General features: G+C 38.9%; 1 protein-coding gene across 12 annotated transcripts in view; it reads left to right on the top strand.

Annotated features, from left to right (window-relative positions):
• Positions 1-21,082, top strand: part of TNRC6B (trinucleotide repeat containing adaptor 6B) — a 132,846-nt gene that overhangs the window by 75,497 nt on the left and 36,267 nt on the right. For all 12 annotated transcript variants that reach the window (XM_059846486.1, XM_059846491.1, XM_059846488.1 and 9 more), the window contains 7 exons: positions 3,462-3,549; positions 7,345-7,366; positions 8,838-9,182; positions 12,513-14,840; positions 16,145-16,303; positions 18,622-18,800; positions 20,001-20,075. In XM_059846486.1, the coding sequence (XP_059702469.1) occupies positions 3,462-3,549; positions 7,345-7,366; positions 8,838-9,182; positions 12,513-14,840; positions 16,145-16,303; positions 18,622-18,800; positions 20,001-20,075 (3,196 nt within the window). The remainder of the gene's footprint in view (positions 1-3,461; positions 3,550-7,344; positions 7,367-8,837; positions 9,183-12,512; positions 14,841-16,144; positions 16,304-18,621; positions 18,801-20,000; positions 20,076-21,082) is intronic.

Here is a 21,082-nt window from a genome sequence, read left to right on the forward strand (position 1 = left end):
TTAAGCCCATCATGTTGTCAGAACAACTCTCTAAAATAGAATTTTCTGGAAAAATTAGTATTAGAATTTTACAGGAAATTAACAATTTTCTAAACAGCTTAATTGTTTTGAGGGGAAACACTTTTTTTGAATGTCTGGTTTTGCCTTATTTTTTTCCCCCCCCTGAAATGGATGTTTTAATAACATGGACTTCACAACTGTTTTCTGTTACGTCTCTAGTTAATTAGTGGAAAAAAATCCTTTTCTCTAAAATAATTTCTTTTGACTTAGCCAGAATAGGTTGTTTTAAGAATATAGATAAGGTGTCATGCATCATAGATACTGGGTTTATTTGGTTTTGGGTTTTTTTAGAGTGAAGGTAACGTTTTGGATTACAGTTTACAGTTTCTCATGATTTTGTAAACTGTTAATATGCCTTACTTTAAGTACTTGGAATTAAAATCTGTAATATGCTTTTTAAATACTTTTCAGTTATGTTGATTCTAAGATTTTGTGGGAGATCTTAAAGTGCTATTAGCTAATATTTTTAGATCAACACATGCTTTCTTGAAAAAAAAAACTAGATTAAAAAGCTGGCTGCTGATTGCTGTTTAGCTGACTTCCTCTTAAAGGTTGTGGTGTGTCCCTGTTCCCATTACAGTGTGCTCATAACAAAACCCGGAACCACACCCCATTGTATTACTCTAAATTCACTCTGCTTGGAGTTGATGGGTTTTCTCCCCATGTTGATCTCCTCAGTGTGAGCAGCTGTTTACTGTAAAGCACATGATGGACCCTGGGTTTTCAACAGGCCAGGAAGAACTGCCTTTTGGCTAATGAGATGCTAATGGTCAGCATTATCTCTGGAATAAATCGAGGAAGTGATTGAAAGCTTTGTTGAATTTCTCAGAACATTTAACACTGCGAGTTAAACTTGCATTCAAAAAGTATCTCGCATCCAGCTGAAGAAGAAAATCATTGATCATAAAACAAGTGTTAGTGAAATGCATTGAAGGGTAGAATTGGGAAGACAGTGCTCGTGATACCCAGAATAACAATACTTACCCTTCTAGTTCAGTGAGCTTTCACCGTGGTTGTACATTGTTAGTGTGTCTGTAGCATCTGTTCTTGCTCTGTCATCTGGAAAGTGTAACTCTGTACCTCTGACGTGTTTGGGAGGTTTCGCTCACTCATACGTGTGATGTAGCCCAAGTGTTCACATAGGTCCCTTCCACCTTAGTAGAGCTTACATGAATTGAAGCCTAAATCAAGTTTTGGTAAATGAAGGAAACCAAGTGTTGGTTGCTGCTGTATTGTGGTTGTTGAGGATGCACCCAATGGAATATTAAATCTCTACTAAAAGAGCAGAAGGGGAGGTCGTCATGCAAAGCAAAAGGGCTTCTCTGCAGCCTTAGTCCACATAGATCAAAAACCAAGGCAGCAGCAATAGCAATCTCCATGTCCTAAATTTATCACAAAGGCAGACCATAACTAGGTGATTACTTTCAGGCTATGGATCTTTTGTCCTGGAATCCTTTTAGGGCAGCATGTCTCTGTAAGCCATAGTTTCAGCTGTGATTGTGAATGTGGTTCTTTTCACTTTCTTTTCTATTCCTTTCTCATCTGCTCACAAAAGTAAGGAAAGTGCTTTTAAGTAGAAAGCTGCCTGTGTGCCAAGCAGTTAATGGAAGTCATTTGGTATTTTGATCCTACCATTTTTCAGCAGCTCTTTTGAGACATCTCCTTTTACATTTGCCTGCTGCAAGAAAGTTTTTTGGAAATATTGTATAGTTGTAACTTGCACGGCAGCCCAAAAGGCATACATAGCTTGACAAGATGAAAGTAGTAAACATAATTTGAAGTCATAGCAACTTTGAATGATGAGGGTGTCACAGGAGAGCTTTTTCATCTTGCTCACAATCTGTGGGTCAAAGAAAATGAAAACGTCTGTCTCAGTGCTAAGACAGGCAGTGCAAAGTACACCAAGCTCCCCTGTGCTTCACTGAAAAAAGTGTAGTAATTGCATTTGGGGGTAACCTCAGGATGTTATTTCTAAGGACTCTCTTGCCCTTATCAATTTTATCCATCCATGAAGAAGAGGAGCGCAGCTTCAGGCAACCACGAAGTAATTTATTACTCTTTATAGGACCTTGATCATTTAGAGAGTTCTTGGAAGTCCTCAATCAGGAACCGATTAATACGTAGCATCTCAAAATAATTTTGTAGGAATCAGTTGTGTAAATGTCTCGTTGCACTCTGACTTTGGAGTAATTAGTGAAAATGAAAAGAATGCCATTTGTTTTACCTTTACTGTATAGATGCAATTCAAGGAAAAGTCTGCACAACATGACAGCAAAGCCAACTCAACTCTTTCTTTAAACTGTGGTCAAAAAAGTCCTTTGATTTAGGTGTAAATACAAGAAATTGTTCAGTACTATTATAAACTCTGGTTTTGTTTTTAATACTGTTTTGATTTTTATAAAATTTTCTTCTTAAACATTGTTGATTATAGCTGTTAGTTGGTTCCCATTTGTAGAGTCTCTGATCCTACTCCTCATCTGTCGAATCATCTTTTTACATCAATGATCTTTGTCTTAATCTTTCCCTATAAAAAGAAATTACTCCAAGTAAGCTGGAAACTTGGCCTTAAATTTCTCTATAAGGAGGTGAAGAGAATTGGTTAACAAAAATGTGATTCACCATAGAAACAGCTCAGCCAATAGTATGTATGCAGTAAATTAACTATTCCATGGTACTTTCATATTTAATAAAGAACATAGCAACAAGATGATGGCTTGACAACAATAGCAGCTGCATGTTTTTTTTTCCTTTTTTTGAAAGAATGTTCTTGTGGGAAAAAATAGATTCCCTGGAACGTAATTTATATTACAAGTTTCATCACAGAAATTCTGTGGGTGGATACAATAGCTTAGAAATTAAATTAGAGATTTGTATAATAAATGATAGGTTTGATTTGATGTGACACTTCTAGTCTCTTACAAGTGACATAGCTACAGGCAATAGAATAATCTCTTCCCCTTGTGAAGATAAATGTTGTATCAGACCAAACTATCTTATATTAAATTACAACTTCCCTTTTTATTTTTTTACCATATGAAAAGATTGATGAGACTCTTCGTTAAGTAATAGCATGACCCAATTATAGGAGTACTCTGGCCAAAATGTTTTGAAGATATTTTCTATTATCAGGCGTGTGATTAATTTATGTAGGAAGCTGCCATAACAGACCTGATCTGAAAAAAGGAATTTTCCTTTTTGCATTGTGTGGCATGATTGTGGCCATACTGAGCTAGAAGGTGCTTTTCTTATCACAATTTGACAGATACCCTCAGATAGAAATGAAGTATGATAAGAGGAATCTGATAACTTGACTGTCTTTCTTGCAGGGAAGAGGTTTATAGTATGTGTGGCTCTTATGCAACTTGATTGTACTCAGACCATTGTTTTTCATGTCTTGGCAGAGAGAAGGAGCAAGAAAGGGAAGAACAGTTAATGGAAGACAAGAAAAGGAAGAAAGAGGATAAGAAAAAGAAGGACTCTGCTCAGAAGGTGGGTTTTGATATTTGAATTCTTTTATCTAGCTGAAACATAAATAGTATTGGTGGTAATAAGGTGTTAAATTGTTTGTATTTGAACTTAAAAATTGATTGCTTAGAGTGGTGCTTCTTTGAAGACACTTTTTTGCATCATTTTCCTGGAAGTGAAGTGTTTAACTTGGATATTTCTTCTCCTTAAAGTGCTATGTAAAATAAAAATTTTTTTGATACATAGCATTTAAGTTACTTAATATGGCTTCTTTGGATCTCCCTCTACACAACTGCTACTTGTTTGAGGTGTTTGTGGATTGAAGTACTGATGGGCTTTTGCAATTCTTGCAGTAAAACTGAGTAAATATTTATTAGAGCAGGAAGATCCTTTTTTTTAATCATTAAGGAAGTTTATATGAAATATTTACAACTGAAGATTCCATTTATGTTTTTTGCTAAGTATTACTTGCATTTTACATTTTCTGTAGCTAATAGTGCTTTTGCTGAAGTCTGCCAGTTCAAGTCTGAGTTGTGGAGAATTTGTAAGTCACCAAAAATTGGTTCTGCTAAGAAAACAAGTTTAAAACTTGGTGTACTAGAAGGTCTGTGTTTTGTAAAACACATCTGGCAGATTCTAGAATAATCATTCTAGGAGTTAACTTGACATAGGAGCTTGAGTCTCTTAGCACGTTATCCATGCTTTTTACCAGTAAAATCTTTCCGGGCCTCCCAGTATAGGATAGGTGCGACCACCCTGGAGCAAGTCCAGCAAAATGCCTTTAATGTGATTAAGGGACTGGAGGATCTGACAAATGAGGAGAGGTTGGGAGTGTTATGACTGTTCCTCCTGGAGCAGAGCAGGCTCAGGGGATCTCATCAATGTATGTTAAATCTTTGTGGAAGGGAGTAAAAAGATGGAGGCAGACTCTTCTCCACGGTGCCCGGTGGCAAAGCATAAGGTTTTATGTACATATTGAAAGTCTGCCTAATCATAAAAAGACTCCTTTTTTGTGTGTGTACATGGCTGGGCAACCCTTGGAACAGGTTTTCCAGAGGGGTTGTGGTGCCTCTGTCTGTAGATGCTCAAAACTGAGTTTCGCGTGGTCCTGTGCAATCCAGTTTTGATTATTTTGTTTCGACTTGAGAAGTCTCTTGGGGCCAGGGGGAGGACAGGTGTGGGAACTGCGGATTAGATTTCCAGAGGCTGTTCCTTCCAATGTCAGTGATTATGTGAAACTGAGAGCAAAAGGCTTTACTTTCTTTCAGTACTCTGTTTTTCAGTTTCTTCAGTAACAGATCAGGTGATGAAAGATCACAGGTGTTCACTCTTAAGTTCTGTGGGTTTCTGCTGAGAACAAACAGCACCAACTTCAGTTAAATCTTGGTTTATTCAGAGTCTTTCTTAATCTGGCTTTTTCACCACTTTGAGTCTCTCAGTTTTAACTGGGTGCGGCTAAATGTGTGTCAGTTGTCTTCATCCAGATGATACATCCCCAAATAACAGTGCAAAAGAGCAGTTTCTACAGATAAGGTCTCTTCACTGTCTTTTTGCCTCGGTGTTGGTGCTGTTTAATGTTCAAGTACCAAAAACATATGTAGAAACCAGAAAGAGCAGACCCTTATGAATAAAGAGTAAAGACTTGAGGATTATGTGCTGATATTCAGTGATAAAAGGGAAACTTGAAAAGGCTGTACTGATCATCTTGATAACAGTGCTGTGTTTACTGAGGAATTGGTGCTTTGAATACAAGAGATTTGCCAGCTTTCCTGTGTGGTCTCTCACCTAGTAAATTGCTCAATACATATTCTGCCATACTCTCAGGAAGGGTAAAGACTAAGTAATTTAATCTCCTAGAAGCCAAACTTGACAGTAGTAGCTGGAGATAGGTAAGAAGAATAGCAAAGCAGGCAGCCAAATGGACAAAACATAAATGTGTGTGTTGATTCTTTGGGGCTGTAGAGGTGTTCACCAAATAAGCAGCAATGATTTCAGGCTACCATTTTTAAGCTAAGTTTGTTTACCACGAAACAATTGTTCTGTCTGGATCATCTGAAAGTTAAAAAATAAAGTTTAAAAAAAAATCTCTTTACGGGAAGTTATACAAGCAAGTTCACAGCTTAAATATACGTGTAGTTGGTGTCCAGGGAGCTGTTTGGTAGCTCCTCAGAAGGCTGAGATTTATTCCAGCTTCCCATTCACTGTGGCTGCTCCCACCCTGCTGATGCTCATAGGTTGCCCATAGAGAGATGACAGATACAAATATGAGACATTGTCATACTTTTTTCAGCTTTTGAATTTTAGATGAAAGCACTCACAAAACCAGATCGTTTTGACTAGGAGAGGGACATTATAGGCAGGAGGTTTTTTTTTTGTTTTTTTTTTGTCTAAAGTAATTTGTGTTTATCATTTATAATTTTTCAAGGATTCAGTTAAATGGTTTTTATCCAAGTAGACAAGTTCCTAATTTACCAAATGTGTCTACTGTTGACTATAGTAAACTTATCAGCGTTACCAGATTGTGTTAATTAATATTTTTTCCCTTTTTCCTTTAGTAGCCAAGCATCAGGGTCATTTAAGTGTGTAACAGAATTTTCAGCTGTTACAGAAGTTGATGTAATTTGATGCATACAGGATTTTTCATGAGTGAAGTTGAAAATTGATGTATGACTTGGTACAGACATGGTTCTGGTATGGATACATTTTTATTGTCCTTGAGGCTTTGGGATAGTGTATGTCTGTGAGGTTACCATGCTTAAGATTTTTGTATTTTAGTAAATGTTCCACTTAGCATACTGCAGTTTTCATCTTTCCAAAGTAAACAATACCATAGCAGTTTAGTGCAGTTTGTGTTTTTATTCTTTACCATACAAAGGAGTTCTGGCTTGGTTAGTTTCAACTGCTTTTTACTTGTTCTTTCATTCTATACTGTTGCTGTGTGCTTTCCAGAAATATGGACTAGTTCAGCAATTTCTTTTAAGAATAGGTGTCATAGAACCTGACACATGATGATCTTTAGGGTTTTTTCATTATTGTGTAGTGGAACTCATGATGGACAGGTTCAAAAAATGCTACAATACACATTATTCCAGAGACTATACCAGTGATGTGTTTGTCACTGCTGTAGCTTGAAATCTGCTATGCTGAAACAACGTAGTGTACAGATACAAATACAAACCCATATTGAGTTTGTTGGCCAGCATGAATGCTCATTTCAGTCATTGATTTCTTGTTGCTTTCAGTAGATTTACTTTATAGGTGTTACTGGTACTCTTTGTAAGTGTGGAAATGAATCCAGTAAGGTTTAGAGTTACTTCTCCTTGGAAGAGATGTTCCAGGAAAGGTGAAATGGGAAGATGGCAGAGAGACAGACTGCTGTGGTTACTTCAGGCCCCAACAGTCTACCGTAAGGATACTCTCAACAGAAGGAAGGCTTTGTTATTCTTTAACTGAAATACTTCATCTCCAAACAGTAATGTTGTAGCGCATGTTTATTTGTGCTTTGGAAGCCCATGTTTGGGATGAGGAGGAGGATTGAGTACTTAAAATCATGAGTGAAGTATTATTGTTAGTGCCAAGACTTTTGCATCAGGCAGAGTTGTTATAGCAGTTGTAGTACTTTGAAAACCTTCAATATATGTGTGTATATATAACTAGGAAAACTATTTAGACTTTTGTAGTTAATCAGTTGGTTGTTTTCATAGAACAACAAATTCTGTTCTTTTGCTAATATAGTATGGTTGTGATGTAGCACAACATGTTCAATGTTTGTTTTGCACTGCTGAAAACTCTATTTACATTCTTGCTCTTAATTTGCAGGTCACAGATCAAAAAACCAAAGGTAAGAATCTTTGATCCTAAGGATACTTTTATTGACTTGAGCCAAGATTCAGATCTTTACCAAAACTGTTAGAAAAGGAGGGGGACATATGAGTAAAGATGAAACACTGAATATGAGTATTCAGAAGAAATAAGTTGAGGTGATTAAAATGGAGAAGCTACAACTATTCTGCAGATGTGTTGTCAGCATCAAAATACTTGAAGAAAAAATGAGGATTGTGGATGAGATAGGTTAGCTGAAATACTCAGTTCTCTGTTTTACAACGGTTTTAGACAAATAACCAAGACTGAAACCACCTTTGTAAAGGGCATGAAAGACAACAAAAGTACTGCTTATAGCGAGGTACCAAAATGAATGAAAATTACTTGGGTTTGGAAACTTAAATTCAGGCACATAAAAAAAGTTCAATTGAGGAGGCAGGACCGATGAGTGAGGATCTTGAAAGTTGAACTGTTGTCATTTCACTGTTGTAAAAATATATTTAATCTTGCTTTGGGTATCAGTTTTTGATAAATTTTGTGGGGAAATTGCCATTAGTGAAAGAAAAGCACTAAAATAGTAACTTGATTTTATGGCTAACAAGAACTTCTTGAGGTATGGGCAATGAAGACTATCTAGAGAAATCAGAAAAACCTTAAAAAATAAAATGTGGCGAATTGTGCATTCATGTTGCCAAAGAGAGACCCACTTGTGTTGATCTCACATTTGTAAGAGTAAAAGGTTTACTAATTGTGCTTAGTTTGACTAGAGTCTCTTGAGCAAATTTTGTAATGGTGTTAGCTCCTCAAGGATTTTTGGTTTTTTTCTTCGGTACATAATAGTCCTCAGGAGGAGCTTGTCTTTGCTTATAGGAGCACCTGGTGACCAGCAGAGCAACCTTAAGTGAACCAAATACAGTTGCTCTGTGTAGGACTGTCTTTTGGGTGAGAGTCAGCTATTACTCCATTACTGGAGAGCAGCGCAGACAACTCGTATTTCTTACCACTGAATCCGAAAGGAGGCAGGTTATTTCCCATCTTTCTGTTTGTTTGTGGCTGTGCGGCCTAGTAAACAGGTGAAAACTTGGGTTCTGATTTCAGATTTCCCATAAACATGATGTTGCATAACAATCCAAAAACCAGTTGATGGTCGGGAAGGTGGAGCCATTACATTTGACTGCTCATATTTTAAAATTAGTCACTGTCTAGGGTATATTCTTTGCCAGCTTTACATTTGCAGGAAGTTTTGGGCTTAGAGCAAAATTGATGAACATAGAGTTCCATCCTAGACTACAGAGTTGCACATGGAAGCAAAAAGGTCTGCTGCTACTGCTTGTTCCTGCTTCTTTAAGTTGTTCTTGGTTGTTGAGAAGGTGGAAGCTGCACAGTATTTAAGAGATTAAATAATGAAAGCAAAGAGTCACAGTGAGTTCTTGTAGCTAGCACAGATTTGAGTGGAAAAACTTCTGATTTTCATCCTTCCTGTTTTTCAGTGCCCGAAGTGACGAAACCAAGTTTAAGCCAACCAGTGGCTGCCAGCCCACTTGGCAACTCTCCATCGCCACCAGTCAATGGTGGCAACAATGCCAAAAGGGTGGCAGTGCCGAACGGACAACCGCCAAGCGCCGCCCGCTACATGCCTCGGGAGGTGCCGCCGCGATTCCGTTGCCAGCAGGACCACAAAGTGTTACTGAAACGTGGGCAGCCCCCTCCGCCATCCTGCATGCTCCTTGGGGGTGGAGCAGGGCCTCCCTCCCCAGCAGCACCCGGAGCAAACCCAAACAACGCACAACCAGTGACAGGAGCACTGCTGCAGAGCGACAGTGGGACTGCAACAGGCAAGTGATGATAATAAATGATATTAAAGGAAGGTGTTGGTGCATGGCAGAAGAGGGATGGCTGAAATTGTACATAAGCCTGTCATTATATAGCAAAACTCAGGTTGCTTTTGGGGAGCTTCTACTGTTTCAGTGTACAGGCTTCTGTTGGCAGCAATGGATATAATTTTTACTACTAGATGGAACGAGAGGTTTAATTTTTTCAAGTATGTTTTGAGTGGTTTTAATTGGTTGCTGAAATGTTCTGCAGCAAGGTAAATGCGAGGCATAAATAAACAGCATTTTATGGTTGTCACTGAGTAGTTCCTAATGGCTCTTCAGGTTTCTTTGACATGAATTTCCTGGCTTGTCACATTTTTGTATCATCTCGTAAAACAGGAATGTAGATGCCAGGTCTGCAAAGGGTAGGTGTCTGTCACATCTTGTCTGGATGAAACACAAAGATGACCTGTTGCTCCTCACTTCTGTTTTTTTGGTAGTAATCTTATTTTTTATACTCAAATAAGCCTTTTTGTACAAGTGGTGACTGTTCTGTTTTCACTTTTCCATTCGTTTTGTATTCCAGAAGATAAATTGATTTTAGGGTTTTCTGGTGAGCATGGGGAAGTTAAAGCCGCTCCTGAATTTTTTAGACCCTTGGTGAATTGCAGTAGCTGTAATATTTCTTTTTTAATTATAATAGCAGAACAAACAAAAGTCCACTCAAAATATCTGCCTTCTAAAGAAAGACTTAGGTGACCTGCAAAGTCGAGGACAGCTTCAATTCTAACAATAAGGATTTTTTAAAAAGAAATATTAAATACCTGAAGGTCGAGAAGAAGAAAATAACAATACCAGTATTTCTGAGTTTTCTTTGAAAATCATGCCAGATCAATTGGATCATGTTTTTTTACCATCGTGGAAATCAAACTTTTTTTAGTTCTCTGTTGTTTGGAATTAAAAGCAGGTGACTTGTACAGAATGAAGTGAGCTAGGTGGGATGGCTGTCCTTATTAAATAGGATTCTAGAAAAAATAATAATTCTATTTGTTTTGTGATTTCACTCACTACTTGAATTCATTTGTAGTGAATCCCTGTTTGACAGAGTATTTATCTTGTCTTTGATAATTGCTGTTTAAAAAAGGAGAAGGTGAATGTCTAACTACAATGGCAGAATTTTTCCTTATCAGTTTAAAAACAGATGTCTTGGAAAGAAGTTATTTTTCTAAAACACCTGAAACAAAACATGCACTGAAGTCTATGGTTCCTATATAAAATCCCAGTGCTGGTATGCCTTCACAAGTATTATAGTAGACTGACTAAGAAAAATTTGTATTATTGAAGCATTCTAAAAGTTTTCAAAACTTCTCATGAGCAACGTTTTTTTGCTGTTGGGTGTACTATATGAGGACCATTTTGAAGTATTTTGAGAGGCTCCTTAAGTTGTATGTATTTATTTGACACTTAATATTTGTTTTTCTGAGGTTGAGATTTGGTATTACACATTCTCATATTTTTACACTTCATTTAATGGTGTATTAACAACTAGGAGGTTACATGGCTGTATTATCCAGTGGTTAGTTGCATTATCCTGATGTAAGTCAGGAGTGCCAGCAAAGATATGGGTCCTTGAGACCTGCCTCACCCCATGCATTTTTCTGCACCATAACGAGTTAACTGGGCTGGGGATCTGACTTGCATTACAATTAAATCAGGATTGTTTTTAAAGCCAATTTCAGTCTAGATGGCTTTTACCCATTCACCCAACTGAATATCAGTGAGAGCAGAGATGCTAGCATGTGAGAGTGTAGGTGTTCCAGAGGAGTGGGAATGAGCAGGTGAACGAGAGAGACACTGGGGCTGTCTTAGCTGATTCATCAAAGTGTTTATGGAAGCGCAGTGTTACCGGCCTCGTACATCGCTGATCCCACCTCACACCTGGCTGCTGACAAACTGAACTTCAGTTTTGGCCCAGTTTGCTCGAGCATGTATGCACTGATGCTGTGGTTAGATTCATACCACATGAAAGGAAACAAAAGCAGGTTCCCAATGGAAAAGATCATGCAGCTTACCTACTTGCTCACATTCTTATATTCACCAGATGGTCATAGGTGGTGTTGGTGAGGATTTAATACTAAAAGTCAACACGTAATCCTTCTTCACATTGACATTTTTCTACCAGGATTGAAATTTTTCTGGCAAATCTAGTGCCCTGAAAGATGACACCAAGTATACTATTGTCTCATACCAATGCAGGAAACTGAGATGATGAGTGTTCTATGTAATTCTTCCAATACCGATGGTAATTCAGAACATACAAAACAGTTTTGGACAAAAAGGTTGACATTTTATTGGTGAAAGTCTTTCAATAGTTATGATTATTGCCACTGTCAAAAACAGCAAGGGAAGGCTGGTTTCATAAAACAATCCATTAAATTGTGTCTTAGCATGCTATATGTGAGCAAGCACCCCAGTCTTAATACTTTTAGAACATCTTCACAGAAATTAAATGTTCTGTTAAATTCACTGATTTGAAGAACTTGCTAAGTTCAGAGCTGCCTATGCATCATTCATTGGCTGAACCATTTCTAAGTTCAAAACATTGCAACCTTGCAGTCTTTTGAGCTTGTCTTTGTCTGTCCTCTTTAAGTTCTTCCTGTGATCTGAGTAATCAGAAAGTTTTTTAATTGGAAGGAAAAAAAAAAGGGTTACTCTGTGCTAAAAAGATAGACGGATAAAAATATCAGTGGAGTCATACTTCCTTGCTATTGTTCAGTTTGCATTTGAGGTTAAAGCAACAGAAGGAACAGAATGTACTTGGGAACTGCTTGATCTTTTTGGATCTTGGTGGGTGGGACTTAGTGGTTGAAGACAAACTACTGTTCGTCAATATTCAAAGCTTACAAGGGAGTTTTAACCTTTGCTGTAAAGTCTGGATCCTCATTGGTGGCCCTTAGTGAAGGGTGATCCGGAAGGCATTCATTGGATGTTCATTGTTTAAGCTAATGAACTGGAAGCCTCAGACAGGCACTGAAAGCTGATCTTATCTTCTGTTGCAAGTATTAGCAACCAGAAATTGTGGTCTTTACTTTGGAATATATAACATAGAAATTGAGTCTGGGAGGGGAGTTACCCAGTTTTTTCAGCTGTTGGCCGTATTTTCATGGAAGCAGTCATATGAGCTGGCACTGGTAGTATACATTCATTTATGAATACTGCTGCAGCTGTTACTATGGAGTTTATGCTCTGCAAATGGGATAACTGATATAATAAATCTGATGTTCTGTGCTTGTAAATAATCCAGATTACTAATGACCTTTTTGGGTGTTTTGTTGGTTTATTTTCTTTTAGATTCAGCAATTGGAGGTGCTGCTGCTTCAAATTATGCAAATTCCACTTGGGGTCCTGGAGCCTCCTCCAACAGCGGCACCAACGCCAACCCAACTCACATCTGGGACAAGGTGATTGTAGACGGGTCTGACATGGAAGAGTGGCCTTGTATTGCCAGCAAAGATGCTGAGTCTTCTTCCGAAAACAACACCGATAACAACAGTGCCTCGAACCCTGGCTTGGAGAAGAACGCTCTGCCAGGAAGCACCACTAGTAACAAAGGAAAAGGAAGCCAGTGCCAGTCTGGAAGCGCTGGAAACGAATGTAATCTTGGGGCCTGGAAATCTGATCCCAAGGCTAAATCTGTTCAATCTTCCAACCCTGCTGCCGAGAGTAACAATGGACTAGGTAATTGGAGGAACTTGAGTGGACAAGACAGAATCAGTCCCGGTTCTGGTTTCAGCAACTTTAACCCAAATAGCAACCCATCTGCTTGGCCAGCACTGGTTCAAGAGGGCAATTCTAGGAAAGGAACTCTGGAATCTGATAGTGGTAGCTCCAATGCACAGATTAGCACAGTAGGTCAGACCTCTAGGGAACAGCAGTCAAAGATGGAAAATGCGGGTGTTAACTTTGTCTCTGGCAGAGAACAGGCTCAAATTCATAACACTGATGGACCAAAAAATGGAAACACTAACTCCTTGAACTTAAGTTCACCAAACCCTATGGAGAATAAGGGAATGCCCTTTGAAATGGGCTTGGGGAACCCTTCCAGGAGCACTGACATCCCTTCTCAAAGCACTGGAGAAAGAAAGACTGGGAGTGTTGGGTCTTGGGGTACAGCTAGGGGGTCTTCTGGAACTGAAACAGTCTCTGGGCAGAGCAATTCTGGAAACCATGGGAACAATGGAAAGGATAGAGAGGACTCCTGGAAAGGAGCTTCTGTTCAAAAATCTAATGGGTCAAGAAGTGATTCTTGGGATAACAATAACAGGTCTACGGGTGGTGGGTCTTGGAACTTTGGCCCTCAGCATGCAAATGAAAGCAAATGGGGTGAAGGGAACAAATTAACATCTGGGGTCTCTCAGGGAGAATGGAAACAGCTGTCTGGGTCTGATGAACTGAAGATTGGAGAGTGGAGTGGTCCAAACCAACCAAATTCTAGCACTGGAGCATGGGACAATCAAAAAGGCCACCCTCTTCCTGAAAACCAAGGCAATTCCCAGGCTCCCTGTTGGGGAAGATCTTCCAGCTCTGCAGGAAGTGAGGTTGGAGGTCAAAGCACTGGAAGCAACCACAAAGCGGGAAGTAGTGACAGTCACAATTCTGGACGTCGATCATACAGGCCTACGCATCCTGACTGCCAGGCAGTCCTGCAGACTTTGCTGAGCAGGACTGACTTGGACCCCCGAGTGCTTTCAAACACCGGCTGGGGCCAGACTCAAATTAAGCAAGATACCGTGTGGGATATTGAAGAGATGCCACGACCCGAGGGGAAGTCTGATAAAGGAACTGAGGGGTGGGAGAGCTCTGCCACACAGACAAAGAACTCAGGGGGCTGGGGTGACGTACCCAGCCAAAGCAATCAAAACAAGTCTGGATGGGGTGAGCTCTCAACCCCAACGGAGTGGAAGGACCCCAAAAATACTGGAGGATGGAATGACTATAAGAACTCCAATTCTTCTAACTGGGGAGGAGGAAGGCAAGAAGAAAAATCGTCTTCCTCTTGGAATGACAGCTCCAGTAAGGATCAGGGGTGGGGTGGACGGCAAAGTAATCAAGGATGGTCTTCTGGAAAGAACGGTTGGGGAGAGGAAGTTGACCAAACAAAAAACAGTAACTGGGAAAGTGCAGGAAACAAGCCAGTGTCTGGTTGGGGTGAAGGTGGGCAAAATGAGATTGGAACTTGGGGTAATGGTGCAAATACAAGCTCTGCTTCAAAGGGTGGATGGGACGATTGTAAAAGAACTTCAACATGGAACGAGACGGGTCGACAGCCCAACTCCTGGAACAAGCAGCAGCAACAGCACCAGCAGCAACAGCAGGAGTCTTCTGGTTCCTGGGGTCCACCGCCCCAAACTCCGAGTAATGGGCGGCCTCCAAACCCAAACTGGAACAATGGACCACAGCCAGCTGCCCCCAAAGAGGAGGAGCCTAGTGGCTGGGAAGAACCTTCTCCACAGTCAATCAGTCGAAAAATGGATATTGATGATGGCACTTCAGCATGGGGAGATCCTAGCAGTTATAACTACAAGAATGTGAATCTGTGGGACAAGAACTCACAAGGAGGACAGGCCCCACGGGAGCAGAGCCTGCCTACTCCAATGACTAGCAAATCACAAGCATCAGGTACTAGTCTTGTTCCTTTTTTCAGCAAGCTCCTATATTTGCTTGTAACCGTAATGCATAAGAGAGGTGCTTGTAGCCACTAATTCTTGGTCGTTTTATTCTATAAAGAAAACAAAATTCTTATTTGAATATTTGGTTCTGTGTTTAGTGTCTTTAAAATTTGAATCCATCAGTCCTCTGCTTGTTATGCTTCAGTAACTGTGATCTGAATACTGGTCACCTTGCCAGGAAAGGAAATGTTTGTTAGCTGGCAAATCTGCATATTCAACTTGAGCTCTGCAGAACAGGTTAAATTAGACAATCAAAAACCTTTAAGACTGAGTCCAGCCATAAACTTAATAAGCCCAGCACTGCTCAGTCCATCACTTATCTGTGTTCCTCAGTGCAAAATCTGCAGGTTTTATAAATATCTCCAGGGATGGTGACTCAACCCCTTCCCTGGGCAGCCTGTTCCAGTGCTGGACAATCCTTTTGGTGAAAAGTCTTTCCTAATATCCATTTGAAACCTGCCCTGGTGCAACTTGAGGCCATTTCCTCTTGTCCTATTTCTTGTTACTTGGGAAAAGAGACTGCCCCCAGTGTGGCTACAGCCTGCATTCACTTATTTGGAGAGAGCAGTAAGGTCTTCCCTGAGCTTCTCTTTCTCTGGAGTAAATAGCATTTTTTATATTTAATTATTAGAGAAATGGGGAGAAAATCTTTACTTATTTTTAGTCAAAAACATTTTGCTCTGAAACACTCGGTTAACACTTGAAATTTAATATGTCTGTGACAGTTTTTTTTTTTAGTCATGTTTGGCTTTGCTGTATGATAAAGAATACTTTGAGAAATATTCTCTTCTTTGAAATAAGGACAAGAAAAAGTTACATAGCCTGGAAATGTATTAAGAAATTGTTGTTATATAGTCTTCTCCTCTGACTCAAAGACACTTTAAAGAATTCTGTCTTGATATAATATGTACTGCAAATATGTCCTATTGTCAGTATATAAAACCCTAAGTTAGATGCTTGTAATTAGTCACAAAAGTTCACAGATAGGAGGACAGTATTACATGATGGGTTCATGTTTAATCTAGGAGGAGAGTATTACTCATCATAGCATTCTCTTCCTTTTCATCCCTGGAGGTCAGTGCCCACTCTAAATTAGTTGTGAATGATTGTCAATTCTCTTGCACCCACACTACTGAGAACCCGGAGTTCTCAACAAGATGAAAAAAGCAGTAAATTAAAGAAGTGGTGCTGCACTGCAGTAAACAGTTCATTGTCTGAATAGTCTGTAATGAAACCTCTTTCTCCTTTGTGCAGTCTGGAGCAAAAGCACTCCACCTGCTCCAGATAATGGTACGTCTGCCTGGGGTGAGCCGAATGAAACCAGTCCCGGGTGGGGTGAAGTAGATGATCCAGGAGCATCGACTACAGGCTGGGGGAATGCACCTTCCAACGCCCCGAATGCCATGAAATCTAGTGAGTATGGGCCAGATAACAGTTTTTTTGCAATTGCCTTGGAGATTTTTGTGTCTGGCCTTTTGACATAGGTCACCTGTGGAGGAATTGTTATCTGAGACCTAAAAGCAGTGTTGAATATTTTTAATGGGGTTTTGATGGATGAGTATAAAGTGTTTGTAAATGACTGAAACTCTGTCTTTTAAGGTAGGAAATTTTTTACTAACTAAGCAATTAAATGAGCAGCTCTGATTCTGGAAATGCTGAAACACAGTAAGGAAAAATGTATTTTTCTCTTTTTCTCTGGCTGCCTACTTGTTACATGATAAGTCACCTTTTCTGATCGTATCTGGAAAAGGCACACACATTACTGACAAATTTCACTGTGGAGGCCATTGCATCATTATCTATGCTTTGACAGTGTATCCTGGCTTTGAATGTTTTTTGGTTTTTTTTAATTGTGTGAGAAAAATTGTAACACTTAAGAACTGCACTTTGTAGTAGAACCTAAATGCCTACCATGGTGTCTTTCCTGTATGAGATGTTGAAATATTTTGAAAATTTACTTCAGAGTTAAAATTTTGCTATATTAAAGAGTTTTTGTGGGTATTATTCTTGATGATGTAAGTGGTTTGTATCATTTTTATTTCACTCTTTTAAAGGAAAAAACAACAAACAAAAGAAATGTTATTGCCAAAGTCAATAACATTTGGATGTGAAGTTTCCTGCAGAAACTACTGATGATACGCCAGTCTTACTGAATGTGACTTGATGATACCCACTGTAAAACTGTTTCCAGCCCAGATGTTGCTATTGCAACATGTAATAGTTTGAAATGAAGTGCCGTGTAGATATGCTGTTGGGTCATTCTCCCTTTCTCCTGTACCAATTAAATAATTTGGCCATTTCTGAAACACAAAAGCTTGCTTCCTTAGTGTTACTGTTACAGCAGGCTTTTGTGGATGAGAGGCTTCCCATGCCTGCTGCACAGACTTGGCATTTTGAGGATGCTAAGCTGATTTTAGATGACAGTCTTCTTTTATCTATAAAAAGATACCTAAATATGACCAAAATAAGAACTTCTGAAACTGATCCATTGAAAATTCTGTTGATTGGTTAATGCTTAATACAGTCCTTTAATACTGTACATGGTCACTTGCTTGCCATGACTAGTCTTCATGTGTGCCATAACCCAAGAACTGCAAACTATACATGCTGTTCTGTATGTGAACAAAATCTAGGGACAGGATACAGACCAGCTGTGATCAGAAAAAGGAAAAAATCATTTTGGAGCTAAAGAAGGAAGCATAGATCCAGTATCTACCTGTTTAAAAAGTACCTTTACGTAGTTCTGCCAGCATTGCGTAAGAATATTCTGGCGGAAGTTTCATGTTCAAGAGTCCTAGAGAGCTGTCAGTGCAGAAGAATAATCTCTGGTCATGTAGTAGCATAGTATATATTTAAGCACTGTCACGAGAAATAAATTAAAGCTGCAGGGACTACCCAGTATAACTTTTCCAGGATGTGTTCTTGATTCTGTAGTCATAATACTTTATTGTAGCCTTTTTTGTGTAAGTAGCAGAATTAAAGGGCCATGAGGTAGATTTTTTGCACTTGGACCAGTATGTTTCATAAGCAGCCCTCAGTTTTAGTACCCAATTGAACAGACTTTAAAAAGCTGTTTCCTCTAAAATATCTGAGTATTTATTTATGATGCATTTTAGGGTATCTCTTAAACCACCATAAAATGCTGCTGTACTTATTTTCATTGTGGTCAGGGTAGAGATTCCCATGGTAGACTAATTGCAATTCCTGACTTTTTTATATTCAGACATGTCAGGTGTTTGCCTTCAGATTCTACTTAGTTGTTATTCATAAAAGTTGTTTTTGTAATTTTATGGAAGAGTGTAGGGCAAGGGGAGTATTAAGGTTTTAAACTGAGTGAAGTATTAATTGATAAACCACCTGAACCAGAGTCTTCAGCACCCCTGGTTTTTGTGTGTGCTTTGAAGGCTTTCATTTGCACTCAAAAATAGTTGGTTGCCTTTTAAATGCAGCTGTATCTGTATAAGAGGTCCCTATTGCTATTATATCTTTAAAGGTTTGACATTTCTTTAAAATAGTTGCACAACATGACATGTGAACGTGCCACCAAATCTCTTGGGTTTTGGAATTCATGCACAAGTTTTTACAGCTGTTAGAGTGAAGACACATTTTTGAATTTTTTTTTAATTCCTTTGCGATTCTGATGATCTCAGTTAATGTTGCAGTGTCACATCACCAGCTGCATGGTTTTGTAGACTGCTTTTGAGCTTTTTTTTTTGTTTGTTTTTCTAAAGGTTCTAAATCTATGCAAGATGGCTGGGGAGAGAGTGATGGGCCAGTGACAGGAACACGTCATTCCAGCTGGGAAGAGGAGGAGGAGGGAGGAGTCTGGAACACAGCAGGCTCTCAGGGAAGCAGTTCCTCCCACAACTCAACAAGCTGGGGACAAGGAGGAAAGAAAACACAAATGAAGGTAAAATGCTTGAATGACTCATTACTACTCTGTTGTCTGAAAACAGTCTGACTGATATGTTAGAGCAATATGTAGTTATTTTTTAAGAAGGTTTCGCAGAGTTACAGCAAGGTGCCTCTTAAACTAGTGTAAAAAAAGGGAGGTTTTTGGATTTGCTTTAATATATTACACCTGTTATGACTAATAAATCTTCCAGTGGGTGTCAAATTCTTTTGGTTTGTAAGCTCCACAGCCATTACTAAATGAAAATAAGTATCCCAAGGCTGTTTCTCTTCTCTTGCTGACACATCTTAGTTAGGCTGCTGCCGTTGTTCTTGCATAGCCTGCTGAAGTTTGCATTCCACAGTCCCTTTGGCACATGAGCTTCTTATTTCTAACTGTTGGATTTATGTCTGACTTATGTTTGTTGTTGTTGACATTTGGCCTCAAACAGGAGCAGGAACTTGGCTGTAGTCCTGGGTAAATTTCTTTTTAAGGTTTGTTTGCATTGAAGTTCCTTAGTACAGTAACACTTGTTACTGTACTAATATTAGAAGGACTGTGCTGGGTCTGCTTCTCATGAAGTGGGTAGGGCAGACTCAAAAGGCAAGGCGCAGCAGTTTCCTGAGACATGGAAGTACTACTGTGGTATGGTAGGGAGTTTCACAATTCATGTTTTGCAGAAATTATTTTCAAGGGCTTTTTTTTTTCTCACTTAAGGTTTTATTTTAACAAAAACACCAAAACAACTGAAAAATTTTTCACTGTTGAACTGTGTTAGTATTGGTTTTGGTGGTCTCTAAATTACACTAAGACCAGAGAGAGACTCTGGTCAGCACAGTGCCTCTGCAAGAGACACCATGCTAAATGGAAGAAAGGAAGAAATCTGCCTCTGAATGCACTGGATTAAAGAATGTATTAAAATGTAACAGAAATAAAAATAAACAATGTTTGCAAAGCTTTCCAGATTGCAGAATGAAACTGAAAGTGTGATAAACATTCTACATGACACTGTTCAGCCAGTTTGGAATATCTAACAGTGGGCATTTGTACAAGGCGCAGTATTTGGTAAATATTTCCAAACATGTAAATACTTGGAGTTATCTTTTCAGGAGATTAATTTCTCTGGTACCAGAATTTTTTTTTTAAACCTGTCAAGGATAAAGAATTTAAGGAATCAAGAAGTTTCTTAAAAACATTTTACTCCTTTTTTTTTTTCAGTGTGCATTAAAAGGAGGAAATAGTGATTCGTGGATGAACCCTTTATCCAAACAGTTTTCAAATATGGGCTTGCTAGTAAGTAAATTTTTTTTTTAAAGAAAGTGCAACTTTGTGAAAGAGCTGTAAGCTTTAAATAAGTCAAAATATCAACTGTTTCACAGTTATTTATCTACATCTGCTGTGCTGGGATGTTGATTGTAATACCTGTAGTAGCTGGCTCAGAATGGCTTCTTAGAAAAACCCTAAATCTACTTTGTTTCCTAAAGATACTTTATGATAGCTACTGCTCTGAGGTTGCAGTTTTCTTGTAAGTAATAGATTTGTGAGGGGGATGTGTGTTTTCTTGTTTTGTTTGGTTGGTTTTGGGGTGGGAGGATTGTTGCTTTTTAGTGTGGGGTGGTTTTATGTTGCTTTGGTTTTGGGTTTGGGTTTTTAAATTTTATTTTCATAACATGCTGTTTAGAGCACTCAAGATAGAGGCTCCTGCCTGTAGTGTCAGACATCTGTGATCAGTCCAAGGTATTAATTCTGAATCTCGTCCACCTATCAGAAAAGGAGATTTACAGCTCTGTGTCTGTCTTGGCTGAATTTATATTTGAAGTACAGCAGGGTCTTTTTAGAAAAAAAGGGCTAATTATGCATCCATAAGTAAAGATTGTTTGGTAAAGTGAATAAATAAATATCATGGAGAAAAGGACAGAGCTGTAGGGAAGTATTTCAAAAATAATTCTGTATAATTTTTTCTATAAAGGAACTTCGGACAGGCTAATTTGTAAAATATTTTGCAGAATATTGTGCCAGTTGTCATCCTGTGAAGCAGGAATACTATGTAATACTGGCTAGCAGACTATAACAATACAGAGTTTGTGTGAGAAGTCTCAAGCACAAGCTAACACTGACATGCTTAAGATTGGTTTGCAATGTCTTTTGGCTCTCAAGCTCTACTTCAGTTTGCTAGACAGTAGATGCTTCTGAAAGCTATGTCCCAGACTGCCAACTGAAGAATCCCATGGCAATACATTTCAAGATTTGATGGCATGACAGGTCATGAGGATGAGCTGTCATTTTGGCCACTATTTTCA

This window comes from Haemorhous mexicanus, chromosome 5, assembly GCF_027477595.1.
Source record: "Haemorhous mexicanus isolate bHaeMex1 chromosome 5, bHaeMex1.pri, whole genome shotgun sequence".
Classification (NCBI taxonomy): domain Eukaryota; kingdom Metazoa; phylum Chordata; class Aves; order Passeriformes; family Fringillidae; genus Haemorhous; species Haemorhous mexicanus.